At 37.8% G+C, this 18,222-nt stretch overlaps 2 protein-coding genes across 4 annotated transcripts in view; one reads left to right on the forward strand and one right to left on the reverse strand.

Annotated features, from left to right (window-relative positions):
* Window positions 1–9,488, reverse strand: part of LOC148868299 (V-type proton ATPase subunit a1-like) — a 79,299-nt gene extending 69,811 nt beyond the window's left edge. The window contains exons 1-2 of one of the 3 annotated variants that reach the window (XM_088970661.1): window positions 9,144–9,488; window positions 75–119 (exon numbers count right to left, since the gene is read on the reverse strand). In XM_088970661.1, coding sequence (XP_088826787.1) covers window positions 75–119; window positions 9,144–9,284 — 186 coding nt within the window. In that variant the 5' untranslated portion in view covers window positions 9,285–9,488. The remainder of the gene's footprint in view (window positions 1–74; window positions 120–9,143) is intronic. The other 2 variants (XM_088970663.1, XM_088970662.1) reach the window with 2 other exon arrangements.
* A 3,794-nt stretch (window positions 9,489–13,282) lies between these two features.
* Window positions 13,283–17,967, forward strand: LOC148868300 (Cysteine proteinases superfamily protein). Its single transcript, XM_088969642.1, has 2 exons — window positions 13,283–13,527; window positions 17,053–17,967. The coding sequence occupies exon 2, from the start codon at window positions 17,081–17,083 to the stop codon at window positions 17,765–17,767; it is 687 nt and encodes a 228-aa protein (XP_088825768.1). The 5' UTR covers window positions 13,283–13,527; window positions 17,053–17,080; the 3' UTR covers window positions 17,768–17,967.
* The last annotated feature ends 255 nt before the right edge of the window (window positions 17,968–18,222 follow it).

Genomic DNA, 18,222 nt, shown 5'->3' on the forward strand with positions numbered 1-18,222 from the left:
AATTTGGTCTACTAATAAGGGAGATTGAAAAAAAAAATGCAATGTTTTGGGGAAAATTCTTGAGCAGTGCATACCTGATTAACAAATGTTCGTTGGAAAGGGCTTTTGTCAGCATTTAACTACAATAAAGAAAATGTTGAGGATAAGCATGTAATTCCACAATATGTTTTCACCACATATAGAATAATGCATAAAATGCATCTCAATGATTAAAATTTACATGTCCCCAAATTCCTACAACTGCTAGCCTAATATAGACACCTCTGAATATCCCAGAAAACTTCAATCAGTTGATAAATGGTATGCTCCTTACTCAATATGATAGCTACTTGTAGCAATAAGTAAATTTGCAAGAATGGTGAAATCAGATATGAAGAACATAAAGAAATGAGTGGAGGAACAGAGTAATATAAATAAATAAATAAAACAGAGTAGTTACTTGTGTAAGGTTCTCAAATCTTTCTTTTTTATGTTTCAAATCCTGGCTGACATAAGAAGATAAATATCTTAGCACCATTGTATGTTTTAAAACCAGGTGCCTTCTTTTACTTTATGTTATTACAAGGTGATGAATTACTTATCAACTATTAAAATATGGTCTTTTCTTTACACAATCAATGCCAACTAGACCTGTTTGTAGGCCGGCCTGGCTGGGCTTTGCCCCTTTATAAACAGAAAATGACCAAGCCCAAGACCAATCCTATATAAAGCCCGAAGTCCGGGCCCAAGCCCAAAGCCCAATCTGGACAGATATTTTATTATTAATTATATATTATATTATATAACATTCTATATATTATAATATATATATAATACTTTTTTTCACTACTAATTTTATTACTATAAAATATATATTATATTTTTATTATATATATAATATTATTGGGCCGAGCTCGAGCCCAAGGGCTTAAAAGTTAAAACCTTGTCCAAGCCCGATATAGAATAGGCTGGCCCGTGAATAGGTCTAATGCCAACCCATCTCCAAGTGAACTACCTGTTAGACAGTGCCCTTAGCTTCAATCAGATTAATGTATAGATACATTTATTGTAAATGAATAAAAGTGCATTATTGTTTCATGTTGTCATTGGTATGCTTCTGTGAAATTACCCCTTAAACTGGACACTTATGAGACTCGTGTTAGTTTAGAATGTTCTCAACTGTTGAATAGACTTTGGGAGTTTATCCTGCCAAGGCTAACACTGATGTGCTGCCAAAGAAGTTGGGGCAACTTGTCTCAGCTACCAGGGTTGGACCCAAAGCACATGTACTGTGTGTTTGGTTGAAACACTGAACTCGAACCATTTTCCAGTTATGCCCTGGATCTTGGAGATTAATGGGCAAAACTAGGAAGTTACACATAACCCCTATACTTGAGTATGGTATTGCACTAGGTGTCGGATTGGGCTGTCTTTGATATACCAATCAGTGAAATCCTTTAGGGTCAAAACCTGTGTATGTTGGGGCAGTTTGAGAATTCACTTAAGTGGGTGATCATAGTGATAGGATCGGCCCCTTTGTCGAACAAAGTGAATGATCGGGACTACACTCTCTCTAATGGTCGGTAGTGGATTTCAATTGTGTTTTAAGATTTTGTTTTGCAAAATATATATATATATATATATATATATATATATTATGTTTTAAGAAAAGTGTTTGCAAAAGGTTTTAATTTCCGGGACCCATCCGAGCAGAGAGTGTGACACTACACCTTCCAGTCAGAGGAGAAGTCCTTCCCTGTCGGACAGTGTTTGATCATTGTGGGCTAAGAGGTTAAGTGTAAGAGACCATTAAGGGTTGATTACCTGATGGGCTATATCTTACTTAAGTCCATTATCCTTGGGTCTTCATAGGATGGCTGGATTCAATGATCATTTAACTGTAAATGTTGGGCCCATTTTGAGCCCATAGTGATGAGCTCAGGGGTTCACTGCATTTGGTAGTGAATTCGGCCAGGCCTTTTCACAAAGGTTGGGCCGAACCCATGTGGGCTTATGTAAGGTCATTGTTGGGGTCCCACGTCATGCAAATCAAAACTAAATGGGCCAGCAACACTCTTGGTTCGTGAGCCATTTAGTTAATGGGCCTAAAAGCCCATGATTAATATGATTAATCAAGATGTCACATGATTGCTTGAGTTGTCATGTGACATAGGCGAATCTAGGTTTGGATATGGATATGGAGAACCCATTCTCTTAAGAGGATAAGACCTATCTAATGATAGATTCCAGATCCAAATAAAGATTTGGATAAAAACTCCTAATTCGATTAGGAGAGGTGCTCCATAAAGGATAAAGAAAATAAGAGATCAAACTACCCATTGTTTCTCTACAATTCAGCTTTCTCTCTTCTCCTCTTGTCGCCCAAGAAACCCTAGTTCGATCTCAGTATTTGGGACTGATCTTGATCAGTTCTTCTCTGATTTTTGTAGGAAAAATATAGAGAAAAATCGTGTTCACCTCCCCAATTCGATCCAAGGAGTTGGGTTGCAGTTTTGCTGAAAACTGCATTGTTGAACCGGCTTCGACTTCAAGCTGCACCATCTTCAGTGGAAGCTGGTTTTAGGGACTGATTTGGGTGTGAACTACCACCTTGGGAGCTACATTTGTGGAATCCGTATCAGGTATACATCTCCTTCTTATTTGGTTTCAAATCTTGTCCGATTTCAATGCAAGACCAATCCTAGAAAAATGCAATTTTTCTAAAATAGGGAATACGATTCTCGGAATGTTAAAAGAAAAATTTTGAAATTTCGCCTAGCCATCTAGCATGGTTCGGCCATCCATATGATGGATCCTAACCTTCCTTCACTACTTGCGCATCAAATAGCTATTCATATTTTCTTTAAATTGAAACTGAAATCAGTAACTAGCTTGCATGCATGTTCACAAGGTTCCAACAATGTGTGCAAGTGACCATAGACTGTTGAACACTTGAAGCATACCCAAACTAACGATTTGCATCTAGTTGCTAGAAAATGATTTATCTGATTGAGAACAGTTCTTGGCCAGGTGGTAAAGGCTCCAAGTCCTATCTCAATCACACAAAAAGCAATATCTTAAAAGGTGCTTTTTGATATATGCGCCATGCTTAACCTAGGCAAGGGAAGTTACAAAAGATTTTCCCCTCGTGCACCTAGGCTGAGGCACAAGATGACCCATGCATAAATGCCTTTGTGTCCTCTTTTTTTTAAGTGATTTTATATACCATAATGTATTTTATACCATTAGTAGAAGATCAAGACTGCAATCAGTCTTGAATCCTAATAGGTTTTAGGTTTGCAAAACAGAAGAAAAAGATGAAGAAAGGAGAGAGAATAGAAGAGAAACAAGAGAACACAAGTTGTTGAGTTTGTGCATAACAAAGGAAAATGCATTTGGAGGCCTTAGGTTCAAACTTGGAATGATGAGGCCCGAGAAGCTGAACGAAACAGGTACAACCAAAGGTTTTAAGGGGAACAATGAACAACTCCTCATCTGGGTATAGAAGGGAAAAGGGGGTTCTCATATCAAGGACCCGGGAAGGAACTCGATTAATGAGACAAACTGTCGTGAGGATAGCATCACCCCAGAAGCGAATAGGTACATTGGAGGTAAACATAAGGCTTCTAGCCACCTCCAAGATATGCATATTCTTCATTTCGGCAACGCCGTTCTGCTGTGGTGTATAAGGGCAAGTGCTTTGGTGAATAACTCCATGGCTAAGAAAGTAGAGGTCAATGGCTGAGCAAAGTATTCCTTTGCATTGTCAAATCTAAGGACTTTGACTTTGGTCCCAAACTGAGTGAGAACCTTCTGATGGAAGTTTTGGGTCAGATCAGGAACCTCATACCAAGAACGCATAAGATAGACCCAAGAAAACCGGGTATGGTCATCAACAAACAGTAGAAAATATTTGTACCCACCCATAGAAGAGATATGATATGGCCCCCAAACATCAATATGCACAATATCAAAAGTGGAATTACTCCTTTTATTACTTAAAGAATAAGAGGTTCTACAATGTTTGGCAAACTCACAACTCTCACACCTCAACTTTGATAACTCAACAGACTCAAATAAAGTAGGAAACAGACTCTTCAAAGACTTAAAAGACAAATGACCTAACAAACTGGGAAACAAAAGACTTCTTATCCACTGACTCCTCCCGACGAGAACTCTCTCCAAGCAGATAGATCCTGTTCGTCTCACGGCCAGTCCCAATCACCTTCCTCGTCTCCAAATCCTGAAAAACACATCGGTCAGGGAAAAAGGTTACTGAACAGTTCATGTGTTTGGTAATACTACTAACTGAAAGCAGGTTAGTATCAAGCTTAGGAACATGCAAGACAGAAGATAAAGAGATAGTATCCGATAGCTTGATGTCCCCCTTGCCCGAAATGGGAACAAGAGAGCCATCAGCAATAGATACTCTATCTCGGCCAGAGGACAAGTGATAAGAAGTGAACAAAGATGGCAAGCTAGTCATATGGTCAGATGCACCTGAATCTATTACCCAACAGTGATCAGTATTACCTGGAGCTGAAACATGGTAAGCTGAGGCTCGAGTACCTGAATGTGCAAATGCAGATGTGGCAGGAGCTGATGGTGACTGAGATGGCTGAGCTGAACTCCCAACTTCCTTTTCCAACTGTATGAGGGCAGCCCGAACAGCAACTAAAGTCTCTAGGGATGTGCCTGATGAGGATGTTGAATCAGTGTTCATTGCCATATGAGCATTACCCTTCTTATTTCTTAGTTCTGCTGGGACCAAGTGAGGATGTAGCTTCCAACAAGTATCTTTTGTGTGCTTGGGTTTCTTGCAATGTTCACATATCAAATCCCGTTTATCTTCCTTCTTCCGGTCCCTTTCTGAGTCACCCCCTGGCTTGGGTTTAATAGTTGTCAAGGCTGAGAAAGAGGGTTGAGGCTGCATCATGACTTTCCTCCTGGTCTCTTCACTATGCACCAGGGAGTATGCTTGAGAAAGGGTCACACTATCTCTTGTCGATATCTGTTGTCGCACAATGTCATATTCTGAATTCAAACCAGCCAGAAACTCAAATACCCTATTCGTCTCGACTTGCTTTCTGTGAGTCTGTGCATCTTTGGGACTCTCCCACTCAAGAGTCTCTAGATGGTCAATCTCATGCCACAAAGATTTCAAGGTAGAGAAATAGAGAGAAACTGGCTTCTCTCCTTGTTTAAGGCTGTTCACCTCACACTTCAATTCATAGGCTCTGGCAACATTAAGGGGTTGGGAATAGGTTTCTTTCACAACATCCCATATCTCTTTGGTTGTCTTTGCCCACAAATAATTTTGGCATGCACAGTACCAGGCAGCCTATCAATCTGAGATGCTATTTTCTGAAATCACTACTGTGGGGCCCACTACTACGAGAGCAAAATTAGGGTTTCAATTGTAGGTCTGATGTAAGTGCTCAACTGCACTCTCCAAGCAGTCCGCACAAGTGGGACTTGTCGTAAGGCAATATGAAACCCTAAAAACTAATCACCTTTGAAGAGGGGGGTTCGGCCCAACAATCAAACCCTAGAAACAAACTTAAACACAGTTCGGCAAGCCAAACCCTAGAACAAACTTGAACACAGTTCGGCCCCTCTTTCTAGATAGGTCCAACCTATCTCGACTGATTGCAGTCCCTGAAACTCAGTAAAAAAAAAACTTACTTATGTACTTCGGTTTACTGTCTTCTAGGGTTACCTGAACCCTAACCTTCGCTGCCTCTTCCTGATTACCAACTCTCTGCAAGCCGCGGCAAGTCTTCAACTGCTGTGAACCTCTCTTGGTAATTTCCAAGATTCAACCACCGGAAAACTTCTTCAAAGCTTCCAGCCCTAGCTAGTCCTCATGTGGTCGGCTGGACTAGACACACATGAGAAGCCCTAGATAGGCTCTGATACCAAGTAGAAGATCAAGACTGTAATCAATCTTGAATTCTAATAGGTTTTAGGTTTGCAAAACAGAAGAAAAAGAGGAAGAAAGGAGAGATAATAGAAGAGAAACAAGAGAACACAAGTTGTTGAAAGGAGGGACAGATTCTTACTGATCTGCCGCCGCCACTCTCTTAATATTTATAGGTTATGTTTAGTACATAATGGAAAGGACACGTCTGCCCTTGGTACTTACATAATAAATAAAGTAAATAAAAGCTGAAATAAATAACAACTGAATTAACAATCTGACTCAAACTGAACTACTATAACTGAAACAAATAACTACACTGCTGTCCTACGAACACAGTGGGGACCACTGCAGTGGGGCCCACATCAGTGTTCTCTACACCACTATTATTGTATACTAAGTTTTGAAGAACCTTTTTATTACTACTTGAAGCTTAGTCTTGTAGAATAGTTGTGGTGTATGAAGTTTTTATAGATAGAAAAGCAAAGTCTGAAGCCATAGATGAAGTGATGAACACATTGAGAACTAGAGAGAACTGTTTAAAGTTCAAAGAAGGCAAGATCACAAGAAGTTCTACAACTTTTACAAATTGTAACAGACGGGTATGTGTAATTTTTCTTTCTTTTTCTGCCCCCTACTATCCCCCAATATAATTGTTGTCTGTTACTCCTTCATAGACTACAATTTAGACTGAACAGCTGACCTTTCTAACTGCTTCAAAGCTATGACGAACCCATTAATAAGCCAGAGGAACACTAAAATATGGAATAACTCCTAAGACAACTCTAAATACACAATATAAATCCTAATACAACTAAACAAACCAAAAACAATTCCAAGATAGACCAAGAAGAAAATAGAAAGACACAAATTCTGTTACAAAGTAACATCCTATTGCTAAAATGAACATAAAATTCTCAAAATATATTGGATCTACAAGATCTTGGCCTCTTCGGACAGATAACCCAATAACCTATCTAAGAACACCAAAATAACACAAACAAAAAAGTTTTGAATCCTAAAAAATAAGCTAATGACTCTCAAAATTCTAATAACAATGATACCAACATGGTTGCATCTTCAACATTTCAAAATTCTAATAACTCTCTAACATAACTCTTTAAATTTTTGGGGAACAGTTAAAGTTATTTCTATTTATTCTTTGGTAATACCTTATCATCAATCCCATGTACTTCTTTCTCCTTCTATTTTATTGAATTCTCTTTTATTATCAAAAAATAAATTAATTTGACCACTTAACGTGATTAATCATATTCCTAAGACTAATAACCTACAAAGTGACTTTGCAAAAACTCAAAAATATCACAATTCATTCATCCAAAAATCATTACCAATTATGCAATATGCAAGCATGTGAAGAAACTCAATTTCTTTTTCCACAGTTTCTTTCCTTGATTCCATGCCTACATTAAGAGAACTTGTCAAGGAATTTTCTCTCATTGGAAGAGCCAAGAAAAGTCATGAACCCTTACTGTTTTCTCTACTCCTATTAGTTTTCTTCTCTGAACATCTGAGTAATTCCAGGGTTCTTATACTTTACTTTCTTATGCACTATTTATAGTGAAGGAGCAGCCTAAGTAAATCATCATCATCCATGCTTTATCCCAACTATATGGGGTCAGCTACAAATATCCTGTTTCGCCAATCTGTTCTATTTGCACAGAAAGACAAATCAGGATCAATGTCAGCAGCCTAAGCAAATCCATATTTCAAAAAACTGAATGGAAGGCCTCTGGAAAGATGGTAATGTAATGTAATCAAGCTCATGTTTTGACATAAAACAAACATCACAATCATAATAATCACAAGATGAGAGGTTCAGATATCCATTAAAAAATGAAAAAAAAAAAGATGCATGGGTCCAGGTTAGAGAGAGTGGCTTCCTAACGTTCAAGGCTTCAAATATATGGTTCTTGGACTTCAAATTCAAAAGTGGATGGCTGGCATCATGTCATCTAGAAGAAAACAGCTAAAGAATAATTCAGGTTCCTATAATTTTATGCATCTTAATTCTTAAACCATCTTAAATAAGGATTTCAAACCAAACCTCTTTCTTCTAGAAACCAAACCAAAAGAAAAAATAACTAAAAGCATTTAAGACAAACTAAGTTCTAGATTAGTTGCATTCATCTAAATAACCTTACTAAAATAGAAACTAGTTAGCCCTTGTAGAAAAGGGACACATGAGAAATCCCCTTATATTTTCATGTCAATATCATTGTCATCATCCCTGCAAAGCTTGTTCCTTACTAACTTTGCCCCTTAACTAGTAAGTGTATAAGTATTGTATATGTTTCAATGAGCAAATGCATCAAACCTCATAATTGTTACTACTGAATCTTGAAAGCATGCTTCCGCAACCGTTTGCATCTTGATTGGTTAACAAAGGATTGATTTATTAGGTAGTTGATTCTTGCATTAGTTACAGAGTCCAACACTTGGCTTCACCACAACAATCATTAGCTTGAGAAGCCCCATATTATACCAATTATTTCTACAAGTCAGGATCTTGCTAGATATATATCATTCAAAAACGGCATGACGCCATGACCATTGATATGAAAAATGACCCATTTGTTTGGGATGTAATGCACGTTAGTTTTTCCAAACTTCGTCATCTGATTTTGTGTACATCATTCCTGAATTATCTTTATTTAAGTTTTCATGAAATGCTTCTCCCTGAATTTACTGACTACTACGCTGTAATTTCCTCCAGCATGTTCATACTCATTCCAGTCCTAGCAAAAAAAAAAAAAAAAACCTTGTTCTCAGATCTCTGAGCAAATTGCCATAAGCACGCAATACGTGCCATTTAGAATTAGCCAATTTCTAAACAGTGCATATCCGCAGACGTGATCCAGAAATAGATATTAGAAATGTGAAATTCTAATGGAAGTTACAATTACAATTCAAATAAGCAAAACTAGTCAAACGTACGAGTTTTCTTAAAAAGAGGGAAAAAGGGAAAAAAGCATGGCGAATTTTCATAGTCGTGAAGACAAAATTAGCAAAATTGCAAACGAATGCCATCCATAGATACTGAGTACTAGACAGAACCGCTATGCATGCATAGTTCAAGAGATTACAAAAAAAAAAAAAAAAGGAATGCATCATGGAAACTCCTGTGTTAATGGAACGAATTCATAGACAAGCAAAAGAAGTTTCACGAGAGACAGACACCAATCAAATAGACGAAACCTGTCTGATCTGGTTATATCCTTACATCTTTGAATTGAAGAAGACCGAGTTCGCCGATGTAAGAGACAGCTCGGTGAGCTGATTCCACGGGTATTATGAGTTGAACGAATATCATCTTCTCGGAGCGCAGAAAATCCATGGGCGGCAGGTTGTCGACAAAATCCATTGTCCATGAACAACGAAAGCTCTACCTGGGAGTGCAGATCCGCAGATCTGAACACACAGACCTCTCTCTCCCTCTCTTTCTCCCTCTGTTTTATTTCCCACGCCCCGTTTTCAGTTTATGCTTTGCAACTGCCATTAGGACCGCAAATTCTCGTCCTTTTTGAAGACAAAATGCGAGGAATAAATGAATAATAGAAAAGTCCATGGAAAGAGTATGGTCGATAACTCTACTTGGCCATAATTACCGTCTGAGGTGATTCCCTCTACCACCGTCAACAAACGACTCGGACTCTGCTGTTTCCCGCGCGCAACGTTGCAATCACGAATGAACAGGGCAGTTCCACGTATCGTGTTCACTTCTGATTGATTTCGTAGCGTATTGCACAGCGAGGAGAGCAGCAGATCTGGGCTCCAAGCAAGCCTGAGCCAGAAGCCCCACCTCCACTACAGAAAAACAAAAAAAAAAAGTTGGAATATATCTGAAATTCCACTACAATTAACTCTAAGCCTTTTGACCCGAAGAGTTTTATCAGAAAATAGTCGGTAGTCTTTAACCCGAAGACTTATTACCAAAAAAAACCGAAGATTTGAAGAGATGTACAAATAAAGAACAACTGGGAGTTTGGGAGGTCCATAGCCATTTGGCTTTTGGTTGGCAAAGGGACTAGACGTGCTACCAACTTGGAGCTGCACGTGCTACCGACTTGAACAGTAGCACCAAAAGCAAGGCATGCCGTCGATGGATCGGTTCTGGTGTGATTTTGTCCGGATTATTATGGTAGGTTTTAGTTAGTAGTATTAGTAGGGATGCAATTTGGGCGGGCCCAACCCAGTGTATAAAATATGAATTAATATAAGCTGAGCTTGAATTTTAGAGTCTCGAGTGGGCTTGGCCCAATAGTTTCGACTTTTTTATTTTTCAGGCCGATCTAGACTAGTCCTTAGATAACTTAAACCTAGTTCGAGCTCAACCCTGTCTTTGTTCTAACTGCCCAGGCACTCCCCACTTATGTATATAGGTAGGTATATACATATACATATAACTTTATATTAAATTTTAGGCCTTTTATAGTCAATTTCCCCTCAAAATTGTTTTATTGATTTCTTGGCTGTGTTTGGTTTGAAAGAGAATGTAGGAAAATGATGAAAAAGGTAGAAAAACCTATACAAATTTTATACAGGTTCCCTCTATTTTCTTTCCTTTCCCTATATTTTCCTTCAAACCAAACACAGCCTAAATGTATTTATCCCCAGCCCCCTATAAACACCCCCCCTTTCTGAATTGGGAATCCCCCCCCCTCTAAATCTCCTACCCACAAAAAACACTACATCCATGCATTGGGAACGCCCCATGCATAATAACATGTAAGAGCAATGAGATGTTTCCCATGTGTGGTTGCAATGTCATGTGGGTAGAATCAGGGTAGGAATCCGAATTCTTGACACTAACCCGAATTGTGTGAAACATATTAGGAATTCTGATGGGGGTTGAGCCCAACCTAATTTCAGTTTAAGCAGGCCTGGGTTGGATATTTTGGGCTTTACCATAGGCTTAGGCCTAGGTTGAGTTTAAACCCAGCCGAGCTTGCCTAACTTGCACCATTTTTCTTACTTGTTGTGAACCAATTCAGACCCAATTTTATTTTTATTTTAATAATATATAAAAGGTCTCTTAGTTCTTTTGTAATTTTTATTATATTTTGGCCCGTTCACTTTTCGGTAAGTTACTTACCTAGGTAAATGCAATTATCTGGGTAAATTTTTTCTGTAAACACTTGCACGGGTAAGCACATTTGCCCATGCTTTTTTATTTCTCATGTAAATAAGGAAATGACTATTTTAGTCATAAAAATCCATTATTAAAATGAGCATTTTTGTCCTATTTAAGTGTTGGCAATTTTCCCCCTTGGTGAAAAAGTTATTTACCCACTAGGAGATACCCAGGAAAATAAACTTTCTTTAATCCCCACATAAATCAGAAAAAAAGAACATGGGATTTTTTGTCAACTTTCTCCCCTATCAAAACCTAAAAAAAGAATGCCCCCTCTGTGTAAAAGTGTAACATTTTATTCATAAAGTGTAAATTTGATACTATACAAAATAAAATTAATTAAAAAATTTTGATTTGTTAGTATAACTAATTTATCATTTTACCATCATTTCATTAAGCTTATATTGCAAAAAAAAAGTTGTTATTTATTTAAATAATTATAACTATTGGCTATAAATAATTAGAATCGGACCAAATATGGATGTTTTGATTATTAATTGTGACATTCTGAATCTATGATTTTATTCCGATTTAGGTGACGTTTGGCATCGATGTTATTCTTCCTTACAATTTGTTAAAACCAAGTGATTTTTTTCAAAAATAAATGAAGTTTGTTATTTGGTATTGATCTCAATGACCGGTTATTTTTGCATTGAAGTCATTATCCATGCCACGTCAAATGCTATGTCATCGTGAAAAAATCAGAATCAATTAACCAGTGGATCATTGGAAAATGGTGATCCCTAAAAATGACCGATTCCAAGAAATCGATTTTTTGGTTGATTTTTCAAAATTTGCCGATCAAACATAAACTTCAACGCCAATTCCTCTTGCGCTGACATGACTCCAACGTGGCAGTGATTTTCAAAAAAGTCGACATCGATATTGATAAGGCACAAAATCGCTTGCTTCCTTGACATGCTTGTTGGAGGACAACTCGAACAATACGTGCCCATGCCGATGAATTGATATGTGTGTGTGAGAGAGAAAGAATTTAAGTGCTGAGGATTTAGACCCAAAGTAAGCATTCGAATGTTTAAATTAGTGGAGCTTATAGCGAACATCAGAAGAAGAAAATGAAATCTGGAATTGCGCGTCCTTGTAATGGAATGGAGGGTCAAGTCCATTTTATAGGAATCGAAGTCCAAGTTCCATGTCCAATATATCTGGGGATGTCAGAGCTTATTTGCTCATTATCTTCGGGGGGGCATCCCTACCACGTTGGCGGTGATCCTCATATCTTCGAGTCATATGAAGATTGGGATCATCCATGTCAAGGTGGGTGACATACTATCGCCTGATTCGGAATCGATAGGTAAGTTATTCCGAATGAGATCAACGTGCCATATACGTCGTCAGGTTGGTGGGTTAGTACCTCGAAGTCAATTGGTTACTTAGATCGTTGGCTGCCTAGGTGACTGGATAATCATTTTACCCCAGAATTATTATTTCCTCAAAAATTATTGAATTGGTAAGCATGCAAAATTGCTGACCTCGTTAAACCATTAGAACCATTCAATTATCTGGCCATTTTTTATTTATTTTTATTTTTGTTGTTAAAATGAACCATTCATTCAATTCGAATGGTTGGACCATTCAACCTGGAACCAGACCCCTGGTCAGTTGGTTGTATGATTCGCTTTTAAAAACCTTGGTTCAGCCTTCAAGGCCCTCAACTTTCTCTCCTAAGGTGGAATTGCGAAATGTTCAACTGGTCCCCTCAGGCTGGATACGTATTTCTCGTGGCACTGAGGTGTCATTAGACGTCAGCATGCCACGTATCATTTCATGACTGATTGGCCAGCCAAATCACCCTCCATTAAATGTCAAACATCACGTTAATAATAATCAACACCAAACTGGTACAGTCTGTTCCAAACCAGACCCGACCCCCGACAACCCTAAACAATAATTGGCGTTGAGGATGAAACATGATTTTCAAAATTGGACCAGACCGAGTGGTCAGACCAGAAAAAACTAGGAATTAGTTAGGTAATCGGTTCCGTTTTATCTTAAAACTGTTATTTTACTAAAAACCGTTAATTTGACTAACAAACTATTGACTCAAGCGGTTGAACCACTCAACAGTTTGGCTGTTTTTTATTTTTTATTAGAATGACGCATCTGTCCAGTTCGAACAATCAAACCATTTGACCTGGGAACCGGACCCTGATTGGTTCGTTGTCCGGTTCGATTTTAAAAACATTGGGATGAAAGACCTAAGATGGTTTCGGTCCCAGAAATCCGTCAAGTGCATAATGCTTCTGAAAAATGGGGTTTAACCCAAACAATTTGCTGTCGGTTTCGGATGTTGTGGTAGCCCAACTGTCTGGTCCGGATGTATTAGGAGGGTGGGCCCCAACTTTGCCCAGGCCGGTGAAGTGATTAAAGTGTTCTCCTAATCTCCTCTCCCCAGGTTTCCGCAACAAGAACGAAAGCTACCAACTCCTTCGGTCATTCGGCCTTCGCTCCGGTGAGTAATGACCACTCTATCTTTTCCTCTATATAATCTCGTCTAGTTTTCTCTTCAATTTTGCCTGTGTTTGATTATAGGGTTAGGGTTGTGAAGTGAAGATAGAGATCATTATTTTTATTTTTATTTATTTTTTCTGCCTGAGATTCACGGATTAAATAAAAAAGGAAATTTGATGCTGTCGAGTGTCGATTAAGATAAAGAAAACGTAAATTTTTATTCATAGATTACATTTTATTTTTCATTGACTTATTCCTTGTAATCGTTCATGCTCCTTGTTGCTCCCGTTTTTTAACTGTTTAGTTAGATGTTAGAAATGTTGGTTTTAATTTTCTGAGATATCTTTGTAATCCGGAGGATCGGAGGAAAAAAGTGGAAGCTCACATGCGTAGTAAACCAACGGCCGGTTAACTGGTTAAGAGAATCCGAATCGATAAATACTCTTCCTCTTTTACAGATTAAAGATACATAGATATGATCTGCTGGTGTTCCATTTACTAACAAGACGTAAAATAAAATTGTTTCAATTCAAGTTATTCCTATAATTTCTATGCCTAGAATGGCCCCGTTATGTTGACTTTAATAGGTTTAGGACTGAAGTCATTCTAGGGCTCCAAGGAATTACCTCAATTTTAATTTTCTTAACATTCAGGTAATGTATCCATTTTTAGATGATAACTTATGAGATAAAAAGCTATGGAAAACTTAAATTCTTACATTGCATTTTGCGAAGACTGGCAAGTTCTAACCAAGTAATATCAATGTTTCTGGATGTTTATTTTCTAAATCGAATTTAAATTGCTTGACTTAATCATATCTGAGTACCTTGGCAGTTTTAGAATGTCTTGGGTATCTTTCCTTGGAAACTTGTTATGGGCACAGCTGCATTGAGTTTGCTATGGTATTCTTCTTGGCATGTTCGCTGTTAGTACTGAATAAGCTCACGCTTTATGCTTCCCATACCTGTTCCATTCTTTTTTATTAGTTTTTTAATAGAAACTATTGGATGAGCTTGTTCCTGAAAAGGTGGATGCCTGTCCATCCTACTGGTAAAACCCAAATGCTTGGTCTGTGATACTTTTGTTTTAAATCCCATCTACACCTCTCTTACATCCAAAAGGGAAAAAGAAAAGGAAGCCTGCACCAAAGAGTCAGTGTTTCTTTTTTCTGTCCAACAGATATGATAATTTTGTTTATTTTCGTTTTCCTCTATCCTTATTTTTTTTTTGTCCAATAGATAAAACTCTTACTGTTTTTTGGCATCTTGTGCGGTTGTATGGTCAAGTTCAGGATTCCTCTAGTGGTTGATACTTGGTGGTAACAACAAAATTGCAAGGTCAGGTGGGAAGTGATTTGTCACTTGTCAGCTAAGAACTAGGTTTGCATGGAGATCTACTGTAGCTAGCAAACGATAATTCTATGGTCAATCATTTCTTCACCAAAAAGTATAGACAATAACAAAAGAAGTATATCTTTTACAGAATTGGCGATACTAGAATTTTGGGTCAATGTATTCTATTGGCTAACTTTTGGTGATACTAGAATTCATTTGCTGATGGGCTAGCAAAGCAAGGGGTGAATAGGGATTCAATTTTTCGGGCTAACTTTTGACTTTTTTCCATTGTATTCTATTGGTGGGGAGTTAAGACTTTTTACCTCCCCCTTTGTACCTTAAGCTTCACATAGTTTCATATCATTAATAAAGTTTCTTGTTATTGATCCAAAAAAAAAAGAATTTTGGGTCAATGTTTTGAAAACTGGATTGAAAATAGAACTGGAAAGTGGACCATTTTTTTTTTTTTGATGAATGAACTGGAAAGTGGATCATTGAATAGGAATGGGATCCATTTCTGGTTCAACTGGCAGGTGCAGCCCAATTTTCAAAACATTGCTGTGGATTAGCACCACAAACAGAACTAGGTAACTATTCTATTAACTCTTAGTCCCCTCAGTCCCTCTTCCTGACAGTTTATGGAATTTGTCAATAAGTTGCTTAATTTCATTCATGGTTTATTGGAAATGTTTAATCGTAAATAGGAGGGGATTCAGAGCCCATACCATGTCTAACTTAGCTACTTAGCTACTCCAAGTGTTCATGTGGTTCTTGTATGCTATTAGGAAGGGGCTGCCTGGCGGGCTTGCATAGTTTTGAGGACCTATGACAATAACACAAAAAATGACATTTATAGATACTCTAGTACATATATTTAACTGTTGCTCCATGCATGACATTACACTCAAATGACAATAGTTCATAAACATGGTATTATGGTATAGTGGCCTTTATCCCTCTTCACCCAAAAGAAAAGAAAAGCGAAAAGAGAAAGAAAAGTCAATGATTGAAAATATGTGTGATTTGAGAAAGTCTTTACTATCAGGCCAAAGTTCCTGAATTGCCCGATAATTTTAGAAGGAGATTCAAAGCTTATAATAGATCACTTAAAGGACTTGGGGAACCACCTTGGAATGTCAAGCCTATCATTGAGGAGTGCTATAACATCTGTAGGAGATTTGAATTAATGATTTCGTTCTCACATGTCTATAGAGAAGCCAACTTTGCAGCCCACTGGTTGGCTAACTTGGGACACTCCCTGGACTTTAGCCTTCTTTCCCTCAACCTAATTGATTTTTTTTTTTTTTGTTTATTTGCAATAGTGACATGTGGGGAAGGGGTTTCCCTCACTGGATGTAACTAATTTCCTTCTTCCCTACCAAAAAAATGACAATAGTCTTCATAAACATGGTATTATGGTATAGTAGCCTTGACCCCCCTTCACCCAAAAGAAAAGAAAGCGAAAAGAAAAAAAACTCAAAGATTGAAAAAATGTGTGATTTGAGAAAGCCTTTGGTATAAAATTTGGATCAGACCAAACTGATTTCTGCTCAAGATGTTCTTCACATGGATTTCATTGGTAGTTAAAGTAAGCAAGTTACAATCTAATGCTGAATTAATCCAACTGAGGAACAGTTAAAATGATCCTTCAAAAGGAGGGATGAACATGTTAAAGGTTTTTCTACTTGCTATTATCATGTTATATGTTCTCCACTAACTTGCAATTAATACTCAGAAAAATCTTTTGAACTAGTTTTGGAATGATGCCATGTTTAGTAGTTCAATGTGCAAAGCACAAGCTGAAAATAGTTTTTATTTGGTAAAAGAAAGCTGAAAATAGTTGGTATTCCAACGGGAGCCCAAGTCCTGACCAAACTGGGATGATCTCAACTGTAAGACTAGATGCAGCAAGGATTTGTGTAAAACATATTAGATGTTAACCTTCTGTGTATTTGTATCTTTAACCTCCAAATAATCCAGGTGAACACAGTCACACACACACTTGTGTGTAATATGACTTTTCATAAAATGCTGTAATTTGAATACAACAATTGCTCCATACTCCAATAGTCCAATTCGCCATGTTGTGGCTGGTTCAACTAAATTTTCATCTGATTTGGCATGTTCTTTTGATCTGCAAATGTGTCTGTATGATTCGACTCTTTTGTGTTAAATGTATGTTATTTGATCAGGTTTTTCAGAATAGATGCCAAATACCACATGACTTCATTTAAGGCTGATGAGAAGATCTTGAGCTACAATGATGTTGTACTGAGGAAATCAGATCTAGATATCCTTAGTGGTCCACACTTTCTTAATGACCACATCATTGAGTTCTATTTCAGCTATCTTGCTTCCTGCTATGCGTCTCACGAAATCCTACTTGTTCCGCCATCAATCTCCTTTTGGGCAACAAATTGCCCAGATCTTAACAGCCTCAAAGATTTTGTTGAACCTCTTCAGCTGCCGGATAAGAAGCTGGTAATATTTGTTGTCAACAATAATGAAGATGTGACTTGGGCTGAGGGTGGGACTCACTGGAGCTCGCTTGTGTATGAGAGGGGTGCAAATATTTTTGTACACCATGATAGTGTTGCAGGATCCAACAGCTCACATGCCAAGAGACTTTATAGGGCTATAACTGGGTTCATGGGTATTTCTGGTTCAGTGCCTGATGTTAGATATGTTGAATACACTGCTACACCGCAACAAATGAATGGTTATGACTGTGGCTTATATGTTATAGCAATTGCAAAAGTTATATGCAGCTGGTATGAGAGTGATAGATCTGAAGACAAGGCGAACTTGTGGTTTTCTGCTTTGAAAGAACAGGTTGTGCCATCAGCAGTGGCTGAGATGCGGAGTCAGATTCTGAAGCTCATTAGAGATCTGATGGCAAAGAAGTGAGTTGAAAATCTTGAAGAATGGTGCAAATAGATTTTCACTCTCCCTGTTACAGAGGATGTATAGGGCCATTTTGTAATTTAATACTCAGGATGTATTGGATATGTCTACAGAAATAATGAGATACATTTGTGCTTTATCTACCCACTAGTTGTGACTTTCCATGTATGAATCAAAGACCTTTTGGGGGTTTAACGCCTAAACTCTGGAACAATGACTAATTGGACCATTGGTTGTAGTGTTATTTCTTTTTAATTTTTACTACTTTCTAGCATCAGGACTGGAGTTATTGCAAGTTTTGCAATCATGTAGCGGTGCTAATACTCATGTTCTGATGAACTGAGAAAAGGGAATAATCAACTAGAGTTGGGGCCTCTTATTTTGGTTTTCAATAAGCAACAGGATTATGTCTGACCAGATCAATATATGGTGCATAGAAATGTTTAAAACGTCATACA

Source organism: Nelumbo lutea, chromosome 2 (genome assembly GCF_056320005.1).
Source record: "Nelumbo lutea isolate HS-2025 chromosome 2, American lotus-T2T, whole genome shotgun sequence".
In the NCBI taxonomy this organism is placed as follows: domain Eukaryota; kingdom Viridiplantae; phylum Streptophyta; class Magnoliopsida; order Proteales; family Nelumbonaceae; genus Nelumbo; species Nelumbo lutea.

What these genes read in the sequence shown, in the direction of transcription:
- LOC148868300 (XM_088969642.1), top strand. Translation starts at nt 17,081, where the DNA reads ATGACTTCATTTAAGGCTGATGAGAAGATCTTGAGCTACAATGATGTT.